At 35.9% G+C, this 23,990-nt stretch overlaps 1 protein-coding gene across 1 annotated transcript in view; it reads right to left on the reverse strand.

Annotated features, from left to right (window-relative positions):
* The window catches only part of LOC111139100 (zinc finger protein 782-like), a 76,426-nt gene extending 62,185 nt beyond the window's left edge, over positions 1-14,241 (reverse strand). The window contains 3 exon segments of the mRNA XM_022491247.1: positions 7,975-8,101; positions 12,800-12,855; positions 14,178-14,241. Coding sequence (XP_022346955.1) covers positions 7,975-8,101; positions 12,800-12,855; positions 14,178-14,190 — 196 coding nt within the window. The 5' untranslated portion in view covers positions 14,191-14,241.
* Positions 14,242-23,990: the final 9,749 nt, after the last annotated feature.

A 23,990-nucleotide genomic window follows, 5' to 3' on the forward strand; every position in this document is an offset into this window, starting at 1 on the left:
GATTTTTTCCCCGTTCTAATAGTAGATTTGTGTACAGAAACACAACAGATTTCTACATAGTGATTTTTTATATTCTGCAGCTTTATTGAATTAAGGTACTAGTTTTTCCAGAGTCTTTAGTCTTTTCTATGTATAGTTTCATGTCATCTGCAAATAGTGACAGTTTTACTTCTTCCTAACCAATTTGGATGCCTTTTATTTCTTCTTCTAGCCAAACTGCTGTGGCTAGGACCTGCAAGAGGATGTTAAATAAAAATGGCGAGAGTAGGCATCCTTGTTCCTAATCTTAGAGGAAAAACTTTTAGCTTTTCACCATTCACTATGATGTTAACTGTGGACTGGTCATATGTGGCCTTCATTATGTTTAGATACATTCCCTCTGTACCCATTTCGTTGAGAATTGTTATCATAAGTGCATGTTGAGTTTTGTCAGATGCTTTTTCTGCATACTAATATAATTACATGATTTTTTATATCCTTTATTTTGTTCATGTGATATATCTTAATGATTGACTTGCAGATATTGAACCATTCCCATCCTTGCATCTCTGGAATAAATTCCCCTTGATCATGCTATGTGATTTTTCAGTGTATTGATGAATTTAGTTTGCTAACATTTTGTTGAGGACTCTGCATATATTTCATCAAGGATATTGGCCTCTAATTTTCCTTCTTGGGGTGTTTTTGTCTGGTTTTGGCATTAGAGTAATGCTGGTCTCATAAAATGATTTTGGAAGTATTCCTCTCCTTCCTTCAATTTTTTTTTTTTTTTTTACTATTGAATTTTGTGAGTTTATAATGAGTTCTTTGTCAAATATATGATTTGCACATTTTCACACTTATCAGTGACTTGTCTTCTCATCCTCTGTATAAGGTTTTTCCAAGGTCTAAATTTTTAATTTTGATGAAGTTCAATTTTTATCAGTGTTTTTGTTGTTATAGCTAAGAATGCTTCACCAAGTTTTTGGTCCAAAAATTTTCTCCAAATTTTAAAAATTATGTCATTTTACATTTACATTTAAATTTACAGTACATTTTGAGTTAATTTCTGTATAGTTATGTCTAAGTTGATATATATATATTTTATTTTTGCCTGTGGATATCCATTTGCTCTGTACCATTGTTTTTCTCCCATTGAACTGTCTTTTCCTTTCTCAAAAATCAGTTAGCTGTATTTTCAGGGGTCAGTTTCTGGGTTCTTTAATTCAGATAGTGATGCTTCCCACATTATATTTCTTGTTCAACATTGTTTTATCTGTTCTGGTTACTTTGGCTCCACATATAAATTTGGAATAATGCTGTTGTGTTTTTTTAAATCTTGCTTGGCTTAACATTTACATTTAATGTATCAGTTACCTATTCTGAAGAGTTAATATCTTTACTGTGTTGCAATCCCTAAACAATTTACACTGATTTAGAACTTTGATTTTTTTCATCAGGGTTATATAGTTTTCAGCATAAAAGCCCTGTACAAGTTTTGTTTAATTTATACCTTAGTATTTCATTATTTTGAGTGGTGGTAAATGGCATTGTATTTTACTTTGTTTTCTTATTATCAGTTGCTGGTTTATAAAATATTTATATATGTTCTTTTATGCTGGGACCTTGGTAAACTTTCTTGGGAGTGGTGAGAGCAGACATATTTGCCTTGTTTCCAACCTTAGAAAGCATCCAGTCTTTCACCAGATGATATTGCTCAGCAGAAGGTCTTTTACAGACATTCTTTATCAGCTTGAGGAAACTCTCCTCTACTTCTAGTATTCAGAGAGTATTTCTTATGAATGGATGTTCAATTTTGTCAAAAAATATTTTTTGTATCTACTGCTGTAATTCTGCAGTTTTTTAAAATTTACCCACTAATGTGGTAGACCACACTGACTGATTTTTTTTTTTTTTTTTTTTGTCAGAGAGAGAGGGAGAGAGAGCAAGCACAGGCAGACAGAATGGCAGGCAGAGACAGAGGGAGAAGCAGGCTCCCCGCCAAGCAAGGAGCCTGATGTGGGACTCGATCCCAGGACGCTGGGATCATGACCTGAGCCGAAGGCAGCTGCTTAACCAACTGAGCCACCCAGGCGTCCCGCACACTGACTGATTTTTGAGCACTGAATCAGTCTTGCAAACTTGGAATAACCCTTACTTGGTCATGTCACATAATCCTTTTTATTTATTGCTAAATTCCATTTGCTAATATTTTAAAAGTAGTTTTACATCTCTTTCATGAGAGAAATCGGTCTATAGTTTTGTACTATCTTTGTCTTAGTATCCACATCAGAATAATGCTGACCTCGTAAAATTAATTTGAAATTGTTCTCTCCTTTTCTATTTTCTGGAAGAGATTGTGTGGAAATTGTGTTTATTTTTCTTTGAATGTTTGGAATAATTCTCTAGCAAAAATATCTGGTCCTTTTCTTTCTTTTGTATTTAAATTACAAAATCACTTTCTTTAATGGTTATTTAAATTTATCATTGTTGGGTTCATTGTGGTATTTTTGCTTTCCTACTAATTAGTCCATTTTATCTAACTGGTCAGATTTATGTGTATAGAGTTCTCTACAATATTCTCTTATTATAATTTTGGAGTCTTGTCAGTATTGTGTTTTTTATATCCTTATTCTATTTGTCATATTGACCATTTGTGTTCTTTTATCTCATTCACTGTTATTAGAGGTTTGTTTTATTATTCTTTTCATCATCTTCTATCACTGGTTTTTGTATATTGTTTTTCTGTTTCCAATTTCATTGATTTCCACTGAGTTTTTCTTCTGCTGAAGTTGGGTTTACCATGCTCTTTTATACTTTCTTAATGTGAAATTATATACATTACTGATTTGAGACATTTTCTCTTTTCTAATGTAAACATTTAGTGCTATAAATTTCTCTCAGCACTCCTTTAGCTTGTACAAATTGTGTATCAAGTCACTAAAACAAATCCTTAATTTATATCTTCTAGTGTATCTCCTTCTTTTATAGGTTACAGTATGTGATCTTGAAGAAATAGAATTAAAATGTAACTATTTACTTAATACTCCCTATTTGGGGACACCTGTGCAATTCTCCAACTATTTAATAGCACAGCCTTTTCCTAAGATAGTCTGAATACTCAGTCAAGTACTCGACTAAGTACTAGAAAAGTAATTATGAACAAAATACAGAATGTTTCCTTTCAGGAAGCTCAGCATTCTTGGGCAAATTACAATTAAATTACATAAACAAATGTAAATCTGCAAATTTGGTAAGCACAAGGAATCAAAAACATACAATGCAATATTTCTAACAGCAATAGTTGACTTCAGGGAGCTCAATAAATTTTCCATAAAAAAAAGTGTGCTATTTGTTGAAGCTGGGTGGGGAGGGGTTCACTGGATTATTTACTATTTTCATGAAAGTTTTCAAACTCAAAGAAAAAGAAATGTTAAGATAAAACGAGGCTTGAGAAAATCTTTAAGGGAAGTGTAGGAGTAACTGAAATAAGGAAATATAAGCACTCCAAACAGAGATAAAAGCAAGTACCAAGATCCTTGTAAGAAAAGAAGACAGTGAGCACCAGGTCCTAAAAACAGATCAGTAAGGTTGCAACAAAGAAAACAAGAGGGCACATAGTACAAGATGTGGAAGAGAATCAAGAGAATATATTTTCTTGGAGCCATATTCTGAAATTTTTAAGCAATCAATAGCCAGTGAGTGTTCTAAGTAAAATAGTAATAGAATCACATTTATTTTTAAGAAATATAAATTTGGGGCACTAAAATATTTCAGATACATTAGCTTTTCCCCAACAATCTCATCTCTAGGAATTTATCTTAAAGCTATACCTGCACAGTTAGAAAATAATATATGCACAAGGTTATTCATTATAGCATTGCTGGTAATAACAGTAAAATATAAAAACCCAAATGTTCATCATTGACTAGTTAATAAACTTGGGTTGCATCCACCCACAAGTGAAGACCATGTATTCAAAATATAGATAAGAGCTTACACACAAATAATGAATAATCAGCATAAGGTCAAAAAGAGAGAAGCAGAATAGTGTGTGGGAGAAAGAAAGGGAGATAGGAATTATGTAATTACTTATATTTGCAAAAAGGAAACACTGGAAGAAAAATCAGAAAGCATTAAAAGTAGGACAGGAGGGAAATGAACAGAGGGGACAAGAATGGAAATGAGAAAACTCTGAATATACCTTTTAACACAGTTTGGGTTTTTGAACTACATAAATATTTCCCATACTTAAAAATCACATTAAATTTAAAGGCAATTCTTAAGTGTGAAAATTTCAGAGGCTGATGGTTCCAGATACAATTAGTTAGACATCACTCTGTACCTCTCCTTAAATCCATGTGAAATCCTAGATATAATATATAAAGCAAACATATGAAGACTTTGGACAGTATAACAAAGGAAAGAGATTGGCTAGTGATCTCAGAACCTAACTCTGTATAAAATATGTGCACTATATGTTAAGTGGTATGGTTATGGTGTTGTAGAATGGACACAGATTACTTTTAAAAATGTTTAATGTCAATAACAAGCAACCACTCTAAAGATTTTTAAAAAAAGTATAAATGATACATCAAGAGGAAGAATAAAATGGATTCATATAAAATGTTCTTGGAAGCAAAGAAGGCAAAAAGGAAAAAGGAATTGGTGGGGAAACCAATGAACAAATTCAATGACTAGAAAAGTTACAAAAAATTTAATCCAACTACATCAATTAGTCACCACAAATGTGAATGGTCTAAAAATACCAAATAAAAGAGGCTGTCAGATAGGATAAAAAAAAGAAAGGTAGAAGGGAACTCTATGCTGACTATAAGAAACACACTTTATATGCAAAGACTCAGATAGATTAAAAAGTAAAAGATAAAGAAAAATATATCATGCTAACACTTATCAAAGAAAAAAAATTGAACTGTATTGACTTGACAGAAAGAACACTTCAAAACATGGAAGATTACCAAACATCACACGTATTACCAGGGCATTACCTACTGATAAGGGGTTGATAAGGGGTTGACTCTATAAGAAGACATAACAGTTCTAGGTATTTATGTACCTAAAAACAGAGCTTGAAAATATATGGGGCAAAAACTGATAAAACAGAAAAGAAGTAGACAAAACTCACTGTTAGATTTGGAGCGTTAAGCTCTACTCTGTCAACACTGATAGATTAGGAAGGCAGATTCCTAAGGATATAGATGACTTGAACATCACTAGCGACCAACTTGGACCTATCCACATATATTAAGGCTATTCCAACAACAGAAGAATACACATTCGCCTGAAGTATACATGAAACACTCACCAAAAGAGAACACATTCTAGGTCACATACCATATTTTAACAAATTTAAATGTGTACAAGTTAAAACAATATGTCCTCATATTACACCAGAAGTAGATAGGAAATCAAGTACAGTCAGACAGCAGGAGTATTCCTAAATATTTGGAAATTAACCAGCATACTTCTAAATAATGCACTAAATAAGTCACAAGAGAAATTCTGAAAATATCTTTAAATGAAAATAAATTTGTATAATGCAGTTAAGCAGTACTCAGAGAAGAGTTTATAGCATTAAGTGCACCTAATAGAAAGAAGAAAGAAATTACTGATCTAAGATTTCTTTCTTTCTTTCCTCCTCCTCCCCCTCCTCCTCTATTCACAATAGCCAAGACACAATCTAACTGTTGATGGATAAATGATTAAAGATGTGTACACACACACACACACACACACACACACACAGAGGAACATTATGCAGCTAAAAAAGGGGATGGAAATCCTGACATTTGCCCCAACATGGATGAATCTTGAAGGCATTATGCTAAATGAAATAAACCAGACAGAGAAAGACAAATATGGATGTTGGTGGATCTAAAAGAGTCAAACTCATAGAGAGAAAGTAGAATGGTGGTTGCCAGGGGCTGGGGAGATGGGGAATGGGGAGATGTTGGTGAATGGTTACAAAGTTCAGTTCTATGCAAGAGGAGTAAGTTATGAAGATCTATACATACAGCAATCTGAGGATAGTTAAAAATACTGTATTGTTTACTAGAAATTTGCCAAGATGGCAGATTTTAAGTGTTCTCACCACAAAGAAAACAAAGGTAACTAGGTCAGGTCATGGATATGTTATTTAGCTTGATTGTGGCAATTGACTCAGAATGTGTACATATATCAAAATATCAAGTTGTACAGCTAAAATATATAATTTTTGTCATTATATAGCAGTAAAGATGGAAAAAATGCATATAAGCCATAAACAGACACTTTCCTAAGGATACATAGATGGCATAGGAGTATTAGAAATATTTAACATCCTTAGCCATCAAGGAGATGCAAATTAAGACCATGTTGAGCTACATTATATACCCATTACAATCACTATCTAAAAAAATAGTTATCACACCAAATACTAGGAAAAATAGGGAGTAAGTAGATTTGTCATATATTGCTGGTGGAAATGCAAAATGGTGCAGCCATTTTGAAAAATAGTTTGGCAGTTTCTTAAAGAGTGAAACATACTTACCATATAACCCCAATCATACTCCTAGGCATTTATTCCAGAGAATAATAATTTATGTTCACACAAAAACTTGAACATGAATGTTCACAGCAGCTTTATTTATAATAAAATATCTTCCAACAGAAGAATGGCTAAATAAATGTTATATTCATATAGCGGAATACTAGGTAGATGAAGAGTGGATTAGTAGTTGGTAGAGATTAGGGATAGTGTGGGAGAGGGGTTGGGTATGATTATAAAGAGGTAGCATGAAAGAACTCTTTGGGGCAATAAGACAGTTCTATATCTTGATTGTTGTGGTGTTTACACAAATCTCCACATGAGATAAAATGGCATAGAGCTATTCATACACACTGTACCAATGCCTATTTACTAGCATTGCTATATTACAGTTATGTAAGATATAAGCACTAGGGGAAACTTTTGAAGAATAAAATTGTGCCAATTATCATCTTTAAAGTTTCTTCAAAAGTTTGTATAAAATAGTAATAACTGGAAAACATTCTCTTCTTAAAAAGGCAAGACAAAGATAGAGGAAAAAAGTTTGTAAAAACATGTATTAGACAGAGGTCTGAACTTCTGAGATGAAAAAGCCCAAAAAACTAAACTAAAAAAACGGAGCTGAAAATGTGATCCCTCCAATAAAGGAGATTATTATTGGTTAAAAAAAAAAAAAGCACATGAAAAGAGGTTCCATATAGTTAATCATCAGGGAAATACAAATTAAAACACTGTAAGATATAACTAGATCCTAAGTAGAATGGTTAAAAATAGTAAGACTTACCAAACCAAATGTTGGTAACCAAAGAGCAATGAGAACCCTCAGACATTGCTCATGGGCATGAAAAACAGTAGAGCCAACTTGGAAACATTTGGCAGTTTCTTATGAAGTTACATATAAACTTAGTAGAAGACCCAGCAAACCCACTCCTAGGTATTTACACAAGGGAAATTAAAACATGTTGATACAAAGACTTGTATAAATGTTCATAGCAGCTTTATTCATAATAGCCCCAGACTGGAAGAAAGACCCTGGATCTATCAACTGAAAGGAAGACACACACATCCATGAGGCTCAAAAGCATTTATGCTAAGTGAAAGAAGCCAGACAATAGAGAATATATACTTTATGATTCTATTTATACAAAATCTGAGAAGAGGCAAATTGCATTAGAAAGTGTGTTAAGTGAGATAAGAGAGTTAGGGATGGGCACAGGGGACTCACTGCAAAGGGGTACAAGAATCTTTTAGGGGTGATGGAAACATTCCAAATTATGAGTTTGATGATAAAAATCTACTATACAATTTTTCAAAACTCATTGACTTAAACACTGAAAACTTCCGAGTTTTATTTTCTGTTAAACACACCTCAACAAGAGTGATTAACATTTTAAAAAGAGAAAAGAAAACTAGAACATGCAGTCAAAAGGGTGGTAAGGTCTGCTCACCCACTGAGACAAGGTGGCTATAGTTCTCCAGCATCACATCTCTGTACAGGGTCCTCTGAGCAGAGTCCATCTGTCGCCACTCCTCCTGGGTAAACTCCACAGTCACGTCCTTGAACGACACTGTTGCCTGCAACAGCACATTTCTGATCAATCTGAGGGCCAGAACCAGGCACATGGAAAAAGATTTTTGGAAACTAAGTCTTACTGTGTTTACTGTTTAGAGTTTAAAACAAAATGCTATAAAGGATGACTATCATGGCTCAACTCTGTCTTATATTTCAGGGATATACTCACGATTAGTTAAAAAAAATTCTCATGCTCTGATTTATTTATATTTATTTTTAATTTATATACATATATTGCCACTTAATATAATGAGAAAACTAGTGCCTTATTTTTTAAGGTAAAATTATTATAAATAGGATTCCTGTCTGCATTTCCCATACACCAAGAGATTATGCTGAGCACTTGGTAGAGTCTACACATACCAGTCTGGAGATCTCTGCTGGGGTAATAGAGAACTAATGAAGAGAATACATGTGAGACGGGGGAATTATTTATACACCACCAGATTCATATTTCAGGAGCAATGCTTTAGAACAGGATTTCTTTGTTTATGTACAATATGTATTTATGCAATACACTGGGTGTTGTACATAAACGATGACTCTCAGAACACTGCATCAAAAACTAACAATGTAAACCATGAGAGACTGTGGACTCTGAGAAACAAACTGAGGATTTTGGAGGGGGAGGGGTAGGAAGTTGGGTAAGCCTGGTGGTGGGAATTAAGGAGGGCACGTAATGCATGGAGCACTGCGTGTGATGTATAAACAATGAAACTTGGAACACTGAAAAAATAAAGTTTAAATACCAAAAAAACCAAACTAATGATGTATTTTATGGTGGCTAAAATAACAATTAAAAAAAAAAAAAGAACAGGATTTCTTCAACTTGGCACTACTGACACTGTGGACCAGATAATGCTATTTTTGTGGAAGACGGTCCTGTGTATTTTAATGTATTTATCAATATGTCTGTCTTCTACTGATTAGATGCCAGCAACATCCCAGTTGTGACAATCAAAAATATCTCCAAACACTGCCAAACATCTCCTGGGGGGCAAATCACCTCCAGTTAGGAACCACTGCTCTATATGGAAGGTGGACAATGTCTTAAGCAGCAAAACAAAATAATTAAGAGATGACTTATATTAAAGCAAAGATAAAGAATGAGAAATTAATCCTTACAGGAAACAAAATCTGCTCATTATTTTCCTGTGCACTTATCTACAGAGATGCTGCACAAACAACTGGGTAAATATGGATGCCATTTGCAGAGACTGGAAGAATTAAGTACGAGTCAGAGATTGGGTCATTGTGAGGCAGATGTTCTTCATTTGCACTCAAAATACCTATTGAAAATATAGGTGGAATTATTTATTTCATTGTTGGTTGCATGATTTTGGAACAGACAGAGGTCTAAAATGAAAATAAGGAATTAGGAGATATCAGTCATTAAGATGGCTAACTGAAGTCATTGGAAAAAAGAGATGACTCACAAAGGACAGAGAAACAGGAGCAAAAAAGACTAAGTAGAGAATTCAAGGGAATAGCAAAATTTAAGAGTCAGGTAGAAAAAGAAAATCCATGAAGGCTGAGAAAGAATTCTGAAATGTTAGAAAGAAAAACTGGAAATATTAGAGTAATGGAAATTAAAAGAAAAAAGAATTAAAAGCATGATTCATCTAGTTCAAGGGAATAGACTGAGCATACACATTTACCTCCCTGCCTTTAAAAACACAGGTAAAATACGAAGCAAGTATATAAAAGTATGACAAAAGAGGAATAGAGAGAAATGTCCCAGCAGAAACCCCCCAAATTTGAACAAATTCTGGAAGATAGAGGGTAGGAAAGTATTAGATAAGCAAAGCAGGATAATGTTGGCCATAACTTAATATAAACACAGACGTGGGCCCGAGCAGGGAAGTGATGAGAGCCTAAAAAGACATCCAAACTTAAACTGAACAGGACCTAGAACCAAGTGTGTAACAGGAAGAATGATTAGCAGAGTAAATTTCCTATTTGAATACAAGTGACATCATTCAAATGCATGAGGAAAGTCTGGACACTAAAATGTCACATGGTAACTAGATGTCCGCCTGGGAAAAGACTACTATCTTGTACCACAGAGCAGGATAAATATCAAAATGTATTCCAGATCTACTGTAAAAAATAAAATCAAATTCCAGAAGACTACACAGAACAATTACTTTACATTAGAGTGGGAAATGCCCAATTATGACTGAAAATCCAGGAACATTAATGAAAAAACTCCTAGATTTGACATAAAAGTCAAATGCCTTGGGGTATGTGGGTGGCTCAGTTGGTTGTATCTGCCTTTGGTTCAGGTCATGATCCCAGGACCCTGGGATCAAGCCCACAGCTGGTTCCCTGTTCAATGGGGAGCCTGCTTCTCCCTCTTCCTCTACCCCTCACTCTTGTTCATGTGTACTCTCTCACTCTCTCTCTCTTGCACATGATGTCTCTCTCTTTCTCAAATAAATACAATCTTTAAAAAAAAAAAATCAAATGCCTTTATGATAAAAAAAATCATGAGTAAGGCAAAATTACAAAAAACTTTAGGGAAATTGTGCAATTTATATCACAGAGAAAGGGCTATAATGATATAGTGGATACAGTAATTAAAATCAATACATCAATAGAAAAACAGGTAAGGGATAGCAACAAAAAAAGAAATATAGATTAATTACAAAACAAAAAAAGATGTTCCACATCTCATTCATGAGAAAAGCTTATAAAACCAAATGGAGATTATTTTAATCACATTGGTAAAAGTTGAAAATTTAACAGCATGATCTATTTAGAAGGCTGTAGAAAAGAAACACACTCTCAGATTGTTGGCTTTACCTTAAATTACATCCAGAGTTTGACAAAGTAACTAACACTGTTATGATCCTCATTTCATGCTAGAATTATAGAAACAGGCCCCTATATTGTTCCTGCTTCTAGTCTAGTATCTTCAGACAGTGTTCAGTAGACAGTGTTCTTCCTGAAAACTATCCTTTTCAGGAAAGTAGTCAAAACTATCCTTTTATATCAAACCCCAAACCCTCAACACCCTCCATATCACCTAAGGTGAATGGAGAGAGATACTGTACCCATGAATTGGAAGATTCATTATGATCAAGATATTAATCCTTCCCAAGTTGTTCTCTACACTACAGATTCTATGGATTCAGTGCAATCAAAATCAAAATCTCAGCAAGTGTCTTTGAGACAGACAAGATTTTCAAAACTTTCTATAAAGAAGCGAAGGACCTAGACTATCCAAAACAATTTAAAAAAAGAAGAAAGTTGAAAGACTTACATTATCTGACTTCAAGAGTTACTGTAAAGAGACACTCATCAAGATAGTCTGGTATTAGCAAATGGATTACACTGATCATCAGAGGTGAACAGAGAATAGAAACAGACCCTACATGCATTGTGGATTGGTTTCCCACAGAGATGCCAACACTATTCAATGGACGAAGTATATTTTTGTCAACAAATGGTGCTGACAGGTAGGTAGGCAAAGGTAGAGAGCACAAATAGGACCAGTATATGTTCCTCAATTCCCAATATTTAGAGTTCACTGCCTAAATAGAATATTAAGAATCTCAGACCCTGAAATTCCGGGTTTCAGACTGGGTCAAGTAGAACATATTTTGTCCTTTTCTGATTAGCAGCCTTTAGGCTAAAATAAAATTTAAAAGCTGATCGAAAAAAGGGATTACTGATATAACAGATAAAGACTTTGAAACTAATAGAATGCTATCAACAAGCTCATGAAAATACATTAAAAATGTAAATAAAACGAACAATTTTCTATGAAAATGTATCAAAAATTATATTAAGAAAAAACACAGGGGCGCTTGGGTGGCTCAGTCAGTTAAGCATCCGACTCCTGCTTTCAGCTCTGGTTATGACCTCAGTGTCATGGGATTGAGCCCTGTGTTGGGCTCTGTGCTGAGCAAGTACTCCTCTTGAGATTCTTTCTCTCCCTCTCCCTCTGCCCCTCCCCCATGTTTTCTCTCTCTCTCAAATAAATAAATCTGAAAATAAAAGAAAAAAATACAAATGCAATATAGACTTATGCCTGATAAGTCAACACCAGAGTCTTTATGCTAAAGTCTTCTAAAGGTCTGAATCTGTATGTAAAAATTTCACAAAAACCCTCATGTAGTACAACTTTCTCATCTAAATTGCTAGAAAAGAAAAGGAGCAGAAAAGTTTTCCATTTACTTTCATAAGACTATGACCATGATACCATAATTGGACAGAAAAACAAAAAAGTATAGTCTAATCCAACTTGTGGATACAGAAACATAAACCCTGAATATAGTATTAGCAAAAGGCCCGAGGAAAATATGTAAGAAGCAACTTAACCAAACTTTTAGCAACTAGGCTCCATACAGGAATTTAAGTTAATATTAGAAAATATGTTATACTGTTTACAGTACTCACAGATGAAAGGAAATAAGCTTTAGTTTTATTCCAATCCATACACAAGAGACAATCGATAATTCAATGCACATTCATGACTAACATGAAATCTTAGCAACCTGGTACATGGATGGAACGTAACCCTACTCTAACAAAGGTTACCTACCAAAAGCTGAAAGAAAACATCACAGCTGATAGTCGAACAGCATATATTTTTGTTCAAGACATATTCCTAGATCTCCTTTTTCATTTAATACATGGATCCTTCTAAACCTCAAAAATCCATTACAATACTAAGGAATAAATGAAAAGCTCACCTGAGGTGTGTTCATTTTCTGTGGATCTTGGGAGAGTGTACAGAACTGTGGTTCAGCTGAGGGGACAGAAAGAAGATAGAGTTCACGAGATCTAGCCTGTCTTAATAGCTCCTACACTCACCTCCCCACATCTCAGCAACCCAGTTGGAGGATCATCCTCCCCATAGGCCTGGGACCTTCTGGACCTTGAAAGGAATGAGAAAGATCATGTACCACTTGTCTTTGTGTGACTCTGAAATTACTGTGGGTTTAATTCTGCAATTTTTTACTGAGCGAACATAAAATTTGCTTGATTGATTTAACCATAATGCATGTTTCCTCGTGACTAACACAAAGCAACAGATTAGTTGAATCAGCGTACGCCAAAGGATAAGACAACATAATTGGGACCTAAGAACTCATTTTAGGGGCAAAACCAAGAGTCCTGGAATTCATTATAATATCAGATTTAAAGGGCAGCCTGAGAATACTGAACAGGCTAGGAACCTCTTTCTGACCCAAGGGACCTGAAGAGACACTAAAAATACCAGAATATATCTGACATATGATCAGAGTTCATCTACATTCACCTTCCCTTATATCCTTGGGGATTTGGGGACAGGCCACTTTGCTTAGTGCTGTGAACGCTGCGATGCTGGTTTCAGGCAGGTGCGATATTTAGACAATGCCTAAGATTGGAAGTAAAGCACATCTGCCCTTGAATCCAAACTCCCTCACTGCTAGCTTGTGACCTGGGCACATCGTTTCACCAAACTGAGCCTGGGTTGTTTTCTAATTTTTGTCCGTTTGTTTATTCTAAGTAGTTGTGAGGTTATGATAAACCGTCCAATGAAAACAACAGTGTCTTCTAACTATGAAAGCAGTTGTCATTTACGCAGTGCATAGTGCCCGGTACTTGTCTAAATACTTTAAAAGTGATGACTTAGATCCAAGTTTCAAAACAACCCCCTAGAAAAGTCGTATAATACAATTTTGAGATGAGAAACCCGAATCTTACCCAGATTCCTTCTATCGCCTCTGCTGGAAATTTACCTGGGCCTTTTTTGGCTCCCGTGCTCCGGCTCTCACCGCACTCAGGGTCACCATCAGCGTTATAGACGCACTTTGCCTCCCACCGACACTAAGTCGGGCTGCAGGCGTGCCCAACCACACTGTCCCTACACACCCAGGACCGTACACTCAAGACTGGGCTCAGACCCACTTGCGCTACCGCAGCCGGAGGGCCGGGGATCTCCCCCTACCTCCCCCCACACTCCCACCGGCCTAATGTCGATAGAGGGCTGGTCGAGGCGTCTACCAGGGGTATCCCAAAGACTTCTTGCTCCCATCCCTAGACACAAGGGCGCCCCTCCCATAGAGAGCTCCCCTGCAATCTCACCGCATGCTCGCATCCTTTACTTTTCGAGTAGACCCGGGGGCTCTCTCAAAGCGCTTTCCTGCAGTCCAAGATTAGACGAATGAGGAGGAGCTACGGCTGCCCTTGCGCAGAAAGAGCCCCGAATTCCCTTCCCAGAGTGCCATGCGGGGAAGCCAAGAAGTCAGGACTACATTTCCCATAGACCTCCGCGGCCACTGTTAAAGTCACTCTTTTTTGGCTTTTCCAATTTTTAGAAAGTTAGAGACTGCTGTTCTTAAAATTTTCTCACTCAGGTTCTGTCAGAGCCCCGAGAGATTAAGGGTGAAATGTGAATTCTTCTACCAAATGTAAAGGGTGCTCCTCTACTGAATCTCTATTGAAATAACATTTTCCCCCTCAGGTTATTTGGAGGCAATGAAAAAACTTGAATATGGTTCGTATATTGAAAATATTAAAATTATGGTTACTTAGGTGAAGTGTGGAAAAAAAACCCTCGAAGTTATGTAGGAAAAATGATTTTGTAAAAAAAAAAAAAAAGGCATGACGACGAGGTGTTTAGGATTGAAATCATAAAGCTGTAAAATTATAATCTTTACAGTTTTTCAACCTGGGACTTCTACCTTGTCCCTTTACAGCCACCGGACCTGTGAGCTATGACCTGGTGTCCTTGGAGCCCAGTGTGGAGCTTCTACTGGGGGTCAAGACAGATGCTGCAGGTGTAGATGTATGTAGGATGTATGATGAATTCTCTCTTTCAACAAATTTTTTGTTAGTTATCTCGGACTTCTGTTATGTGCATAACAAGTTTGCTGTTTTTTTGCTGACATAATTCTTTGTCATTCTTTAAGGAATTACAAATAAAAGCACAAAAATGTTGTTCAAACTATATTAAATCATTAATAATTGACTTTAACATAAAGATCAGTAATGGAGGGAAAGTAGTCACTACATATGTTCATTTAAGAAACATTTATTGAAAACCTGTGGTGCAAGAGACATTCTAGATGCTGGGGTAGCAACATCAGATGAAAGATTAAATTCCCTATCCCCATGGACTTTATGATCTAAGTTGTTTTGGGGACCTAATATTCAGGGTACCCTCAAGAAACAGATGTCTGTTGTCGAGAAACAGTAGGATCTTGAGGACAGTCTAATAAACAGGGCTCTAAAAACATGGGTAGGGTTGGTAAATCATCCTGTAACTAGTGATGATAAGGAGGCATATGGCCACAGGGCTCACAGTGAATATAGGTAACGTTACCAGAACCTGGAAGGAGAAAGGCTACCCTTATGAGAGCAGTGGCTTTAGGAAAGCATCATTATGGCCATTGATTACATGGCTCAGCATGAAGAACCAAAGGAATAAATACCCAAACATCACTTGTACTCTTTCTGCTCATGGCCTATTTTCAGTTAAGCATTTATAAACCTCATTCAATACCTATTCTTGGAATTCCTTCCACATGTATCTCCTCTAGACTTTTCTGTCATCAAATTTCCAGTCTTATTCTTGTCTAGCCCCCTACTACTCAACAACTCATTGAGCTACTGGACATGAATCAATATAAAACTCAAGACATGTCTCTTCTTCACAAAATGAACAAGTAAATAAAACTCCTCAAACCTCTTCTACTGGGAAGATTTCTTTTCCACACATTTCAGAACCACCCCTAAGTGAGACTGCAACTGCAGCAGTCATAACTTCCTATGATGACACTATGCACTGTAGATTTGAGTTGAAGGAGATTTGACTGGCCCCCTTGGGGACTTTTGGGGAATGATTAATTATATAACTAAGTTGTGAGGAATTTTGTCAAAGGGACCCAGTCTGACCTTCAGTCAAAGCCTTCTATCTTTAAAGTAGGATATATCAAGGACTGGAAAGAGGATCTGAAGCCCTGATATAATGGTTTGTGTTAATTTTCTGCCCATGAGACCCAAAATTTCATATATAGATGTGTATCTTAAGAAGTATTTTAAGTGGGTGTCCATCTACTTCATTTCGATGGACTTCACTATCAAAGAGCTACCAGTGCAGATCCCTTCAGGTCACTAAAAAAGATAACTGCATATGAGAATGACTCAGAAGAGTTTTTAAAAAATATTTGTCAGGATCCCATTAGAGAAACACAGGCATATCTTGAATATATAGTGGGTTGGGTTTCAGGTTACCACAATAAAGTGAATATTACAATAAAGTGAACCAAATGAAATTTTTTGGTTTCCCAAGGTATGTAATAGTTAAGTTATGCCTATACTATACCGTTGTTTACTAAGTATACAATAGCATCATGTCTTAAAAACAGTGTACATATGTTAATTTAAAATATTTTATTGATAAAAGATTTGTCCTCTGAGCTTTCAGCAACTCATAATCGCTGATCACAGATCACTATAACAAATACAATAATAAAGTTTGAAATATTGTGAGAACTACCAAAATGTGACCCAGAAACATGAAGTGAGCAGGTGATGTTGGAAAAATTGTGTTAATAGACTTGCTTGACTGTGCTTTGCAGCTATCGCACTTTTTACAATTTGAAACCTTCAACTTGTAAACTGATTTATGACAAATTAAAACTTTCAATTTGTAAAAAAGAAAAAGCCACCACAATATCTGCAAAGCAAAATAAAGTGAAATTACAATACAATGAGTTGTCTCTATATATTTCATTGGTGTGAAATGCACCATGGGCTGCTCCTGATTCAACAGTGAGTATACTTGTATTGGTAAATTTGGCCCTGTCCAAATAGAATTCATCCTTCTTGGCCTAATATTCTAAAGCTCCACCTACATATATGCTATCTAGTTTCTGCTTGTACTATTGAGCAAGATCTTGAGTTCGTGTGTGTGTGTGTGTGTGTGTGTGTGTGTGTGTGTGTGTTTAATTTCTGGATTAGCCCTTGCAATTTCCCTTCTGAGCATAGCTGGTTCTTTATTCTCATTATGGGCCTCAAGTCAGCAACAGAAGCTGACTCAGGCTCAGGGAAAACCCAAGGACAGTGTGCATTCTTTTTGTGGGATAAGTTGTATTAGGATCATCCCTTAGGATTTAGAGAGAAATAGAGGATAGCAACTGTCAGAAATAAGTTAAGCATCACTTCTTTTTCTTAGCTTCTCACAAATGGTGGTTTTAAGTCTTGGGGCACCTGGGTGGCTCAGTGGGTTAAGCCTCTGCCTTCAGCTCAGGTCATGATCTCAGGGTCCTGGGATCGAGTCCCACATTGGGCTCTTTGCTTGGCAGGGAGCCTGCTTCCTCCTCTTTCTCTCTGCCTGCCTCTCTGCCTGCTTGTGATTTCTCTCTGTTAAGTAAATAAATAAAATCTTAAAAAACAAAAAAGTCTTACAATTGCAGAGTGTGCCAAGTGCAATGAAACCTGAAGTGCTTTGTAAGCCTCAAAGACCTAGTTTAATGCCTAGTTGTACACCAAAGGCAAAGTGCACAGTAGAGAGAATAGCTATTTTGACTAACTGCTAGTAGATGTTTGACCATATCTTTTTTCTTTGATAATAATTTTGGGCTTCTTGGATGCTTGGTAAATCCACCTAAGTGAAGGAATATAATTTCCTCACCTTGATCTTGACCTCACTCAAAGTCCATTATAGCAGGAACTGGGGGTGAAGGTGTACTTACTTCACATCCATCCTCATATGAGTAGTGATCATTTTAAAAAGATTTTGGACTGTACTGTCTCTCATGAAGGTATACTTGTATTCAGACCTTATCTGAATGAGTATTTGACATAGATTCCATCTATTGAGTGCCCAAGTATAGTAGATCATTTTTTAAACTGTTCAGACACCTCTGTCTGGGAACTCTCTCTCTTGATTTCATAACCATAGATTTGTTTGGTCTTCTCTAGAGTTTCATGCAAAAGGAATCACATAGTGATACTCTTCTGTGGTGGCTTTTTAAAAATTCAGGCTAATAATTTAGAAATTCATCTTCCAGTTGAATTCCAGCAATGCAGAAAGAGAGACACACAGGGAGAAACAACTGATAATCAGATCAAGGGGTACCCAAGGTGCCCAAAGTTTCAGGCTATATCTGAATTCAAGTACATATACTCATTCCAATTTTCTGGTTCCTAGACTTTCCCAATAAATGTCTCACATTTTATCTGTATATACTTCCTCAAATTGTGGGTCCAATAGTTATTATAATTTTTTGAAGAAATCATGGCCCCAAGTTAAAAAAATATTAATTTACACATCTAAGAAGCTTAATGAACCACAAATAGGAAAAATTGAGAGATTTATACTTAGACACGTCATAGTCAAAGTATTAAAAGCCCCACACAAAGAGAAAAAACAAAAGAAAAACAGTTTTTAAAAGATTTTATTTATTTATTTGAAAGAAAGAGAGAGAGCATGAGCAGGGCAAGGGGCAGAGGGAGAGAGAGAAACATGCTCCCCACTGAGTGGGGAACCAGATATGGGGCTCAATCCCAGGAGCCTGAAATCATGACCTGAGCCAAAAGCAGATGCTTAACTGACTGAGCAAATCAGGGACTTGAGAAAAAACAATTTAATATGTTAAAGAGAGCATAAATATAAATAATATTTAACTTCCCATCAGAAAGAATGGACTCTAGAAGGCAGTGAAGTAATATATTCAAAATACTGAAAGAAAAAACTGGTAATGAAGAATTTTTTATCTGGTGAAACCATCTGCCAGTTATAAAGGTAAAATAAGGACATTCCAAAATTTAAAAAGATTGAGAGGACTCCTTGATATCAGAACTGATTTATCACAAATATTAAAGAAAATTCTTTGGATTCTGGGAGGGAATGGCACGAGATGGTAGCCCAAATTAACTGGAAGAAATACAGAGTGTAGATGTAATAAATGCCCATGTTAAAAATAAAAGAATCTAGATATATTTTCACGTTTCTTCTGTTAAATTATTTTTAAAAATATAACTGTGTAAATAGATAATTATAACACTGTAACATTGGTTTTGTAAGATATAGATGTAATATATATGAAAATAATAGCACAAGAGGGGGAAATAATAGAGTTATGTTAAACATTTTATAGTTCATGGCAATCAAGTTAATATTAATTTGAAATAAATTGTGATGAGTTAAGATGCATATTGGACTTTCTAGAGCAGACACCAGGAAAATAGTTTATACATATAGTAAAAAGTAATCAGAAGAGGAATTAAAATGACATACTAAAAGATTTGTTTAACACAAAAAAGTTAATAAAATAGGAACAGAGGAACAAAGAAGGCTAAAGACAGAAAACAAATAGCAAAATGGCAACTGTAACTTTTAACCTGTTAATAACTGCACTAAATATGTATGGTCAAAAAAACCCAATTAGAAAGCAGAGAATGAAAAAATATTTAATAAAGCAAGATCCAAATATAACACTCTACACATGGCACACCTCAGATTCAAAGACAAATAGGTTGAAATCACAAGAATGCAAAAAAGGAGAGGAGGGAGGATGACAGAAGAGTATGAGAACCTCATTTCACCTGGTCTCTTGAATTCAGCAAGATATCTACCAAATAATCCTGAACACCTGCGAATTCAACCTTAGATTTAAAAAAAGAATTGCTGCAATTCTACAAATTGCAAAGCAACCACTTTCTGCCAGTGGCATGGAAAGCCTTCAGGGAACAAGAGCCACATGGAACAATCCAAAGTGTCTTACACTGAGCCCAGCCCCTTGGCAAGGGGTGGTGCATCTCCACCTAGCCAGACAACTGAGAATCAGTGCAACAGGCCCTTCCCCCAGAAGAAGGGCAGGAATATCAGTCTAATACCAAATTTATGGATCACACAGAACTGAAAAACTCCTACACCAAGGGGAAAATAGTATATGGAATTTGGTCAATATTTTTTCTCATGATTCTTTAGTCTTTCAGGTTAAAATTTTCTTTTTTTTTTTTTCCTTTTCAACTAGTTCCTTATTTTATCAACTCCTTTTAAAGTCTTTTTTAAATTTTCATTTTTACATTTATATTTTATAGATATATTCTTCATTTTTAGCTTCCTTTCACTGTATTCAAGTTTATTTTGTAAATCTATAAGTTTTTCATTCTTTACAATTTTGGGATTTATTGTCCTCTAACAAACAGACCAAAATATACCCAAAACCAAGTCGATCACCCTGTTTTGTCCACATAGGAGATTAAATTCTCTCTCCCCCCCTTTTTTTTCCCCTTTTCTTTTTTGGTTTCTGATTTCTTCAGATTATTCTAGTGTGTATTTCATTGGGGTCATGGTTGATTTTTTAAAAAGATTTTTATTTATTAATTTGAGAGAGAGACAATGAGAGAGAGAGCAAAAGAGCAGAGAAGGTCAGAGGGAGAAGAAGACTCCCATGGAGTTGGGAGCCCAATGTAGGACTTGATCTCAGGACTCTCAGATCATGACTTGAGCTGAATGCAGTTGCTTAACCAACTGAGCCACCCAGGGGCCCAGTCATGGTTGATATTTTTGATTTTGTTCTTTCATTCATTTATTCTCCTCTGGACAAAATTACTAGAAGGAAAAATTCACAACAAAAGAAAGAACCATAGGTAATACTTTCTGCCATAGATTTAAACAATATGCATGTAAGTAAAATGTCAGACCTAGAATTCAGAATGATGACTATAAAGTTACTAGCTGGGCTTGAAAAAAGCATAAAAGACACTAGAGAATGCCTTAGTGCAGGGATGAAATCTAATCAGGCCAAAATAAAAAATGCTCTGAGATACAGTCTAAATTGGATGCTTTAACAGGTAGGGTAAATGAGGAAGAAAAGAGTAAATGACACAGAAGACAAGTTGATAGAAAGGAAGGAAGCTGAGGAAAGGAGAGAAAAACAACTAATGTACCATGAAGGGAGGATTCAAGAAATCAGCAATATCATAAAGTGAAACAATATTAGAATAATTGGGGCCCAGAGGGAGAAAAAAGAGAGAGGGACAGAAGTATAACTGAGCAAATCATAGCTGAGAACTTCTCTAATCTGGGGAAGGACACGGCATTTAAGCCCAGGAGGCCCAGAGAACTCCCTTCAGAAATCAATAAAAATAGATCAACATCTGACATATAATTGTGAAACTTGCAAATTTCAAAGATAGAGAGAAAAAAAATCCTGAAAGAGGCCCTTAACCTACAAGAGTAGGAACATTAGGGTGGCAGCAGACCTATCCACAGAGACCTGGCAGGCCAGAAGGGCTGGCATAATATATTCAGGGTACTAAGTGAGAAAAACATGCAGCCAAGCCTTTATCCAGCAGGGCTGTCATTCAGAATAGAAGGAGAGATAGAGAGCTTCCAAGACAGTGCAAGGCTAAAAGAATTTGTGATCACAAAACCAGCCTTGCAAGAAATATTAAGGGGAAAATTGTAAGTGAAGAGAGACTCTAAGAGTAACAGACCAGAAAAACACAGAGACAATATACAGAAACAGGGACTGTACAGGCAATACAATGGCATTAAATTAATATCTTTCAATAGTTACTCTGAATGTAAATAATTTAAATGCTCCAGTCAAAAGACACAGGGTATCAGACTGGATAAAAAAGCAATACCCATTCATATGCAGTGTACAAAAGACTCATTTTGAACTTAAAGACACCTCCAGACTGAAAGTGAGGTGATAGAGAACAATTTACCATACTAATGGACCTCAAAAGAAAGCTGGGGTAACAATTCTCATATCAGACAAATTAGATTTTAAACCAAAGACTGTAGTAAGAGATGTAGAGGAACACTATATCATACTTAAAGGATCTTTCCAACAAGAAGCTCTAACACTATAAATATCTATGCTCCCAACATGGGAGCAGTCAATTATATAAACCAGTTAACCAAACTAAAGAAAAATATTGATAACAACACATTAATAGTAGGAGACTTCAACCTCCACTCACAGCAATGGACAGATCATCTAAGCAGAAGATCAACAAAGAAACAAGAGCTTTGAATGACACATTGGGCCAGATAGACTTCGTAGATATATACAGAGCATTCCATCCTAAAACAACAAAATACTCATTCTTCTCAAATGCACATGAAACTTTCTCCAGAATAGATCATATACTGGATCACAAATCAGGTCTCAATTGATACCAAAATATTGAGATTATTCCCTGCATATTTCCATACCACAATGTTTGGAAACTGGAACTCAATAACAAGAAGAAATTTGGAAGGAAATCAAACACTTGGACGGTTAAAGAGCATGCTGCTGAAGAATGAATGGGTCAACCAGGAAATTAAAAAAAATAACTTCATTCATGCAAACAAATGAAAATGAAAACAAATCGGTTCAAAACATATGGGATACTGCGAGTGAAGTACATAGCCATCCAAGCCTCTCTGAAAAAAAATAGAAAATCCCAAATGCATAAGCAAACCCTACACCTAAAAGACCTGGAGAAAGGATAGCAAATACAGCCTAAACCAAGCAGGAGAAAAGGAATAATAAATATTACAGCAGAAATCAATGAAACAGAAACCAGAAAAACAGTAGAACAGATCAACGAAACTAGAAGCTGGCTCTTTGAAAGAATTAATAAGATCAATAAACCTCTGGCCAGACTTATGCGAAAAAAGAGAAAGGACCCAAATTAATAAAGTCATGAATGGGGACGCCTGGGTGGCTCAGTGGGTTAAGGCGCTGCCTTCGGCTCAGGTCATGATCTCAGGGTCCTGGGATCGAGTCCCGCATCGGGCTCTCTGCTCAGCAGGGAGCCTGCTTCCCTCTCTCTCTCTCTCTCTCTGCCTGCCTCTCCGTCTACTTGTGATCTCTCTCTGTCAAATAAATAAATAAAATCTTTAAAAAAAAATAAAGTCATGAATGAAAGGGGAGAGATCATGACTAATACCAAGGAAATAGAAATAATTGTTAGAAATTATAATCAGCAACTATATGCCAACAAATTAGACAATCTGGAAGAAATGGATGCATTCCTAGAAACTTATAAACTACCAAGACTGAAACATGAAGAAACAGACAATCTGACAACAAGCAGCAGGGAAATTGAAGCGGTAATCACAAACATCCCAAAAAACAAGAATCCAGGGCCCGAGGGCTTCCCAGGGAAATTCTTCCAAACGTTTAAAGAAGAAATCATACATATTCTACTGCAGCAGTTTTGAAAAATAAAAATGAAAGGAATTCATTTCTTCCATTCATTACTTCCAAACTAGTTCTATGAGGCCAGCATTACTTTGATCCCAAAACCGAAGACCCCATCAAAAAGAAGAATTACACACCAATTTCCCTGATGAACCTGGGTGCCAAAATACTCACCAAATCCTAGCCAATAGGATCCAAGAGTGCATTAAAAGGATTATTCGCCATGACCAGGGGAGATTTATTTCTGGGATGCATGTGTGGTTCAACATTTGCAAATCAATCAATGTGATAGAGCACATTAATAAAAGAAGAGACAAGAACCATGTGATCCTCTCAATTGATGCAGAAAAAGCATTTAACAAAATATAGCATCCTTTCTTGATTAAAAATCTTCAAAGTATAGGAATAGAGGGAACATACCTCAATATCATAAATGCCATCTATGAAAAGCCCACAGAAAATATCATTCTCAATGGAGAAAAACTGAGAGCTTTTCCCTTAAGGTCAAGAACATGACAGGAATGTCCACTCTCACCACTGTTGTTCAACATAGTACTAGAAACACTAGCCTCAGCAATCAGACAACAAAAAGAAATAAAAGGCATTCAAATTGACAAAGAAGAAGTCAAACTCCCTCTCTTTGCAGATGACATTATACTTTATGTGGAAAACCCAAAAGACTCCACCCCAAAATTACTAGAACTCATCCAACAATTGAGCAATGTGAGAGGATACAAAA

The sequence above is a fragment of the Enhydra lutris genome, unplaced genomic scaffold, assembly GCF_002288905.1.
Source record: "Enhydra lutris kenyoni isolate GAN:26980312 unplaced genomic scaffold, ASM228890v2 scaffoldscaffold95, whole genome shotgun sequence".
NCBI lineage: Eukaryota > Metazoa > Chordata > Mammalia > Carnivora > Mustelidae > Enhydra > Enhydra lutris.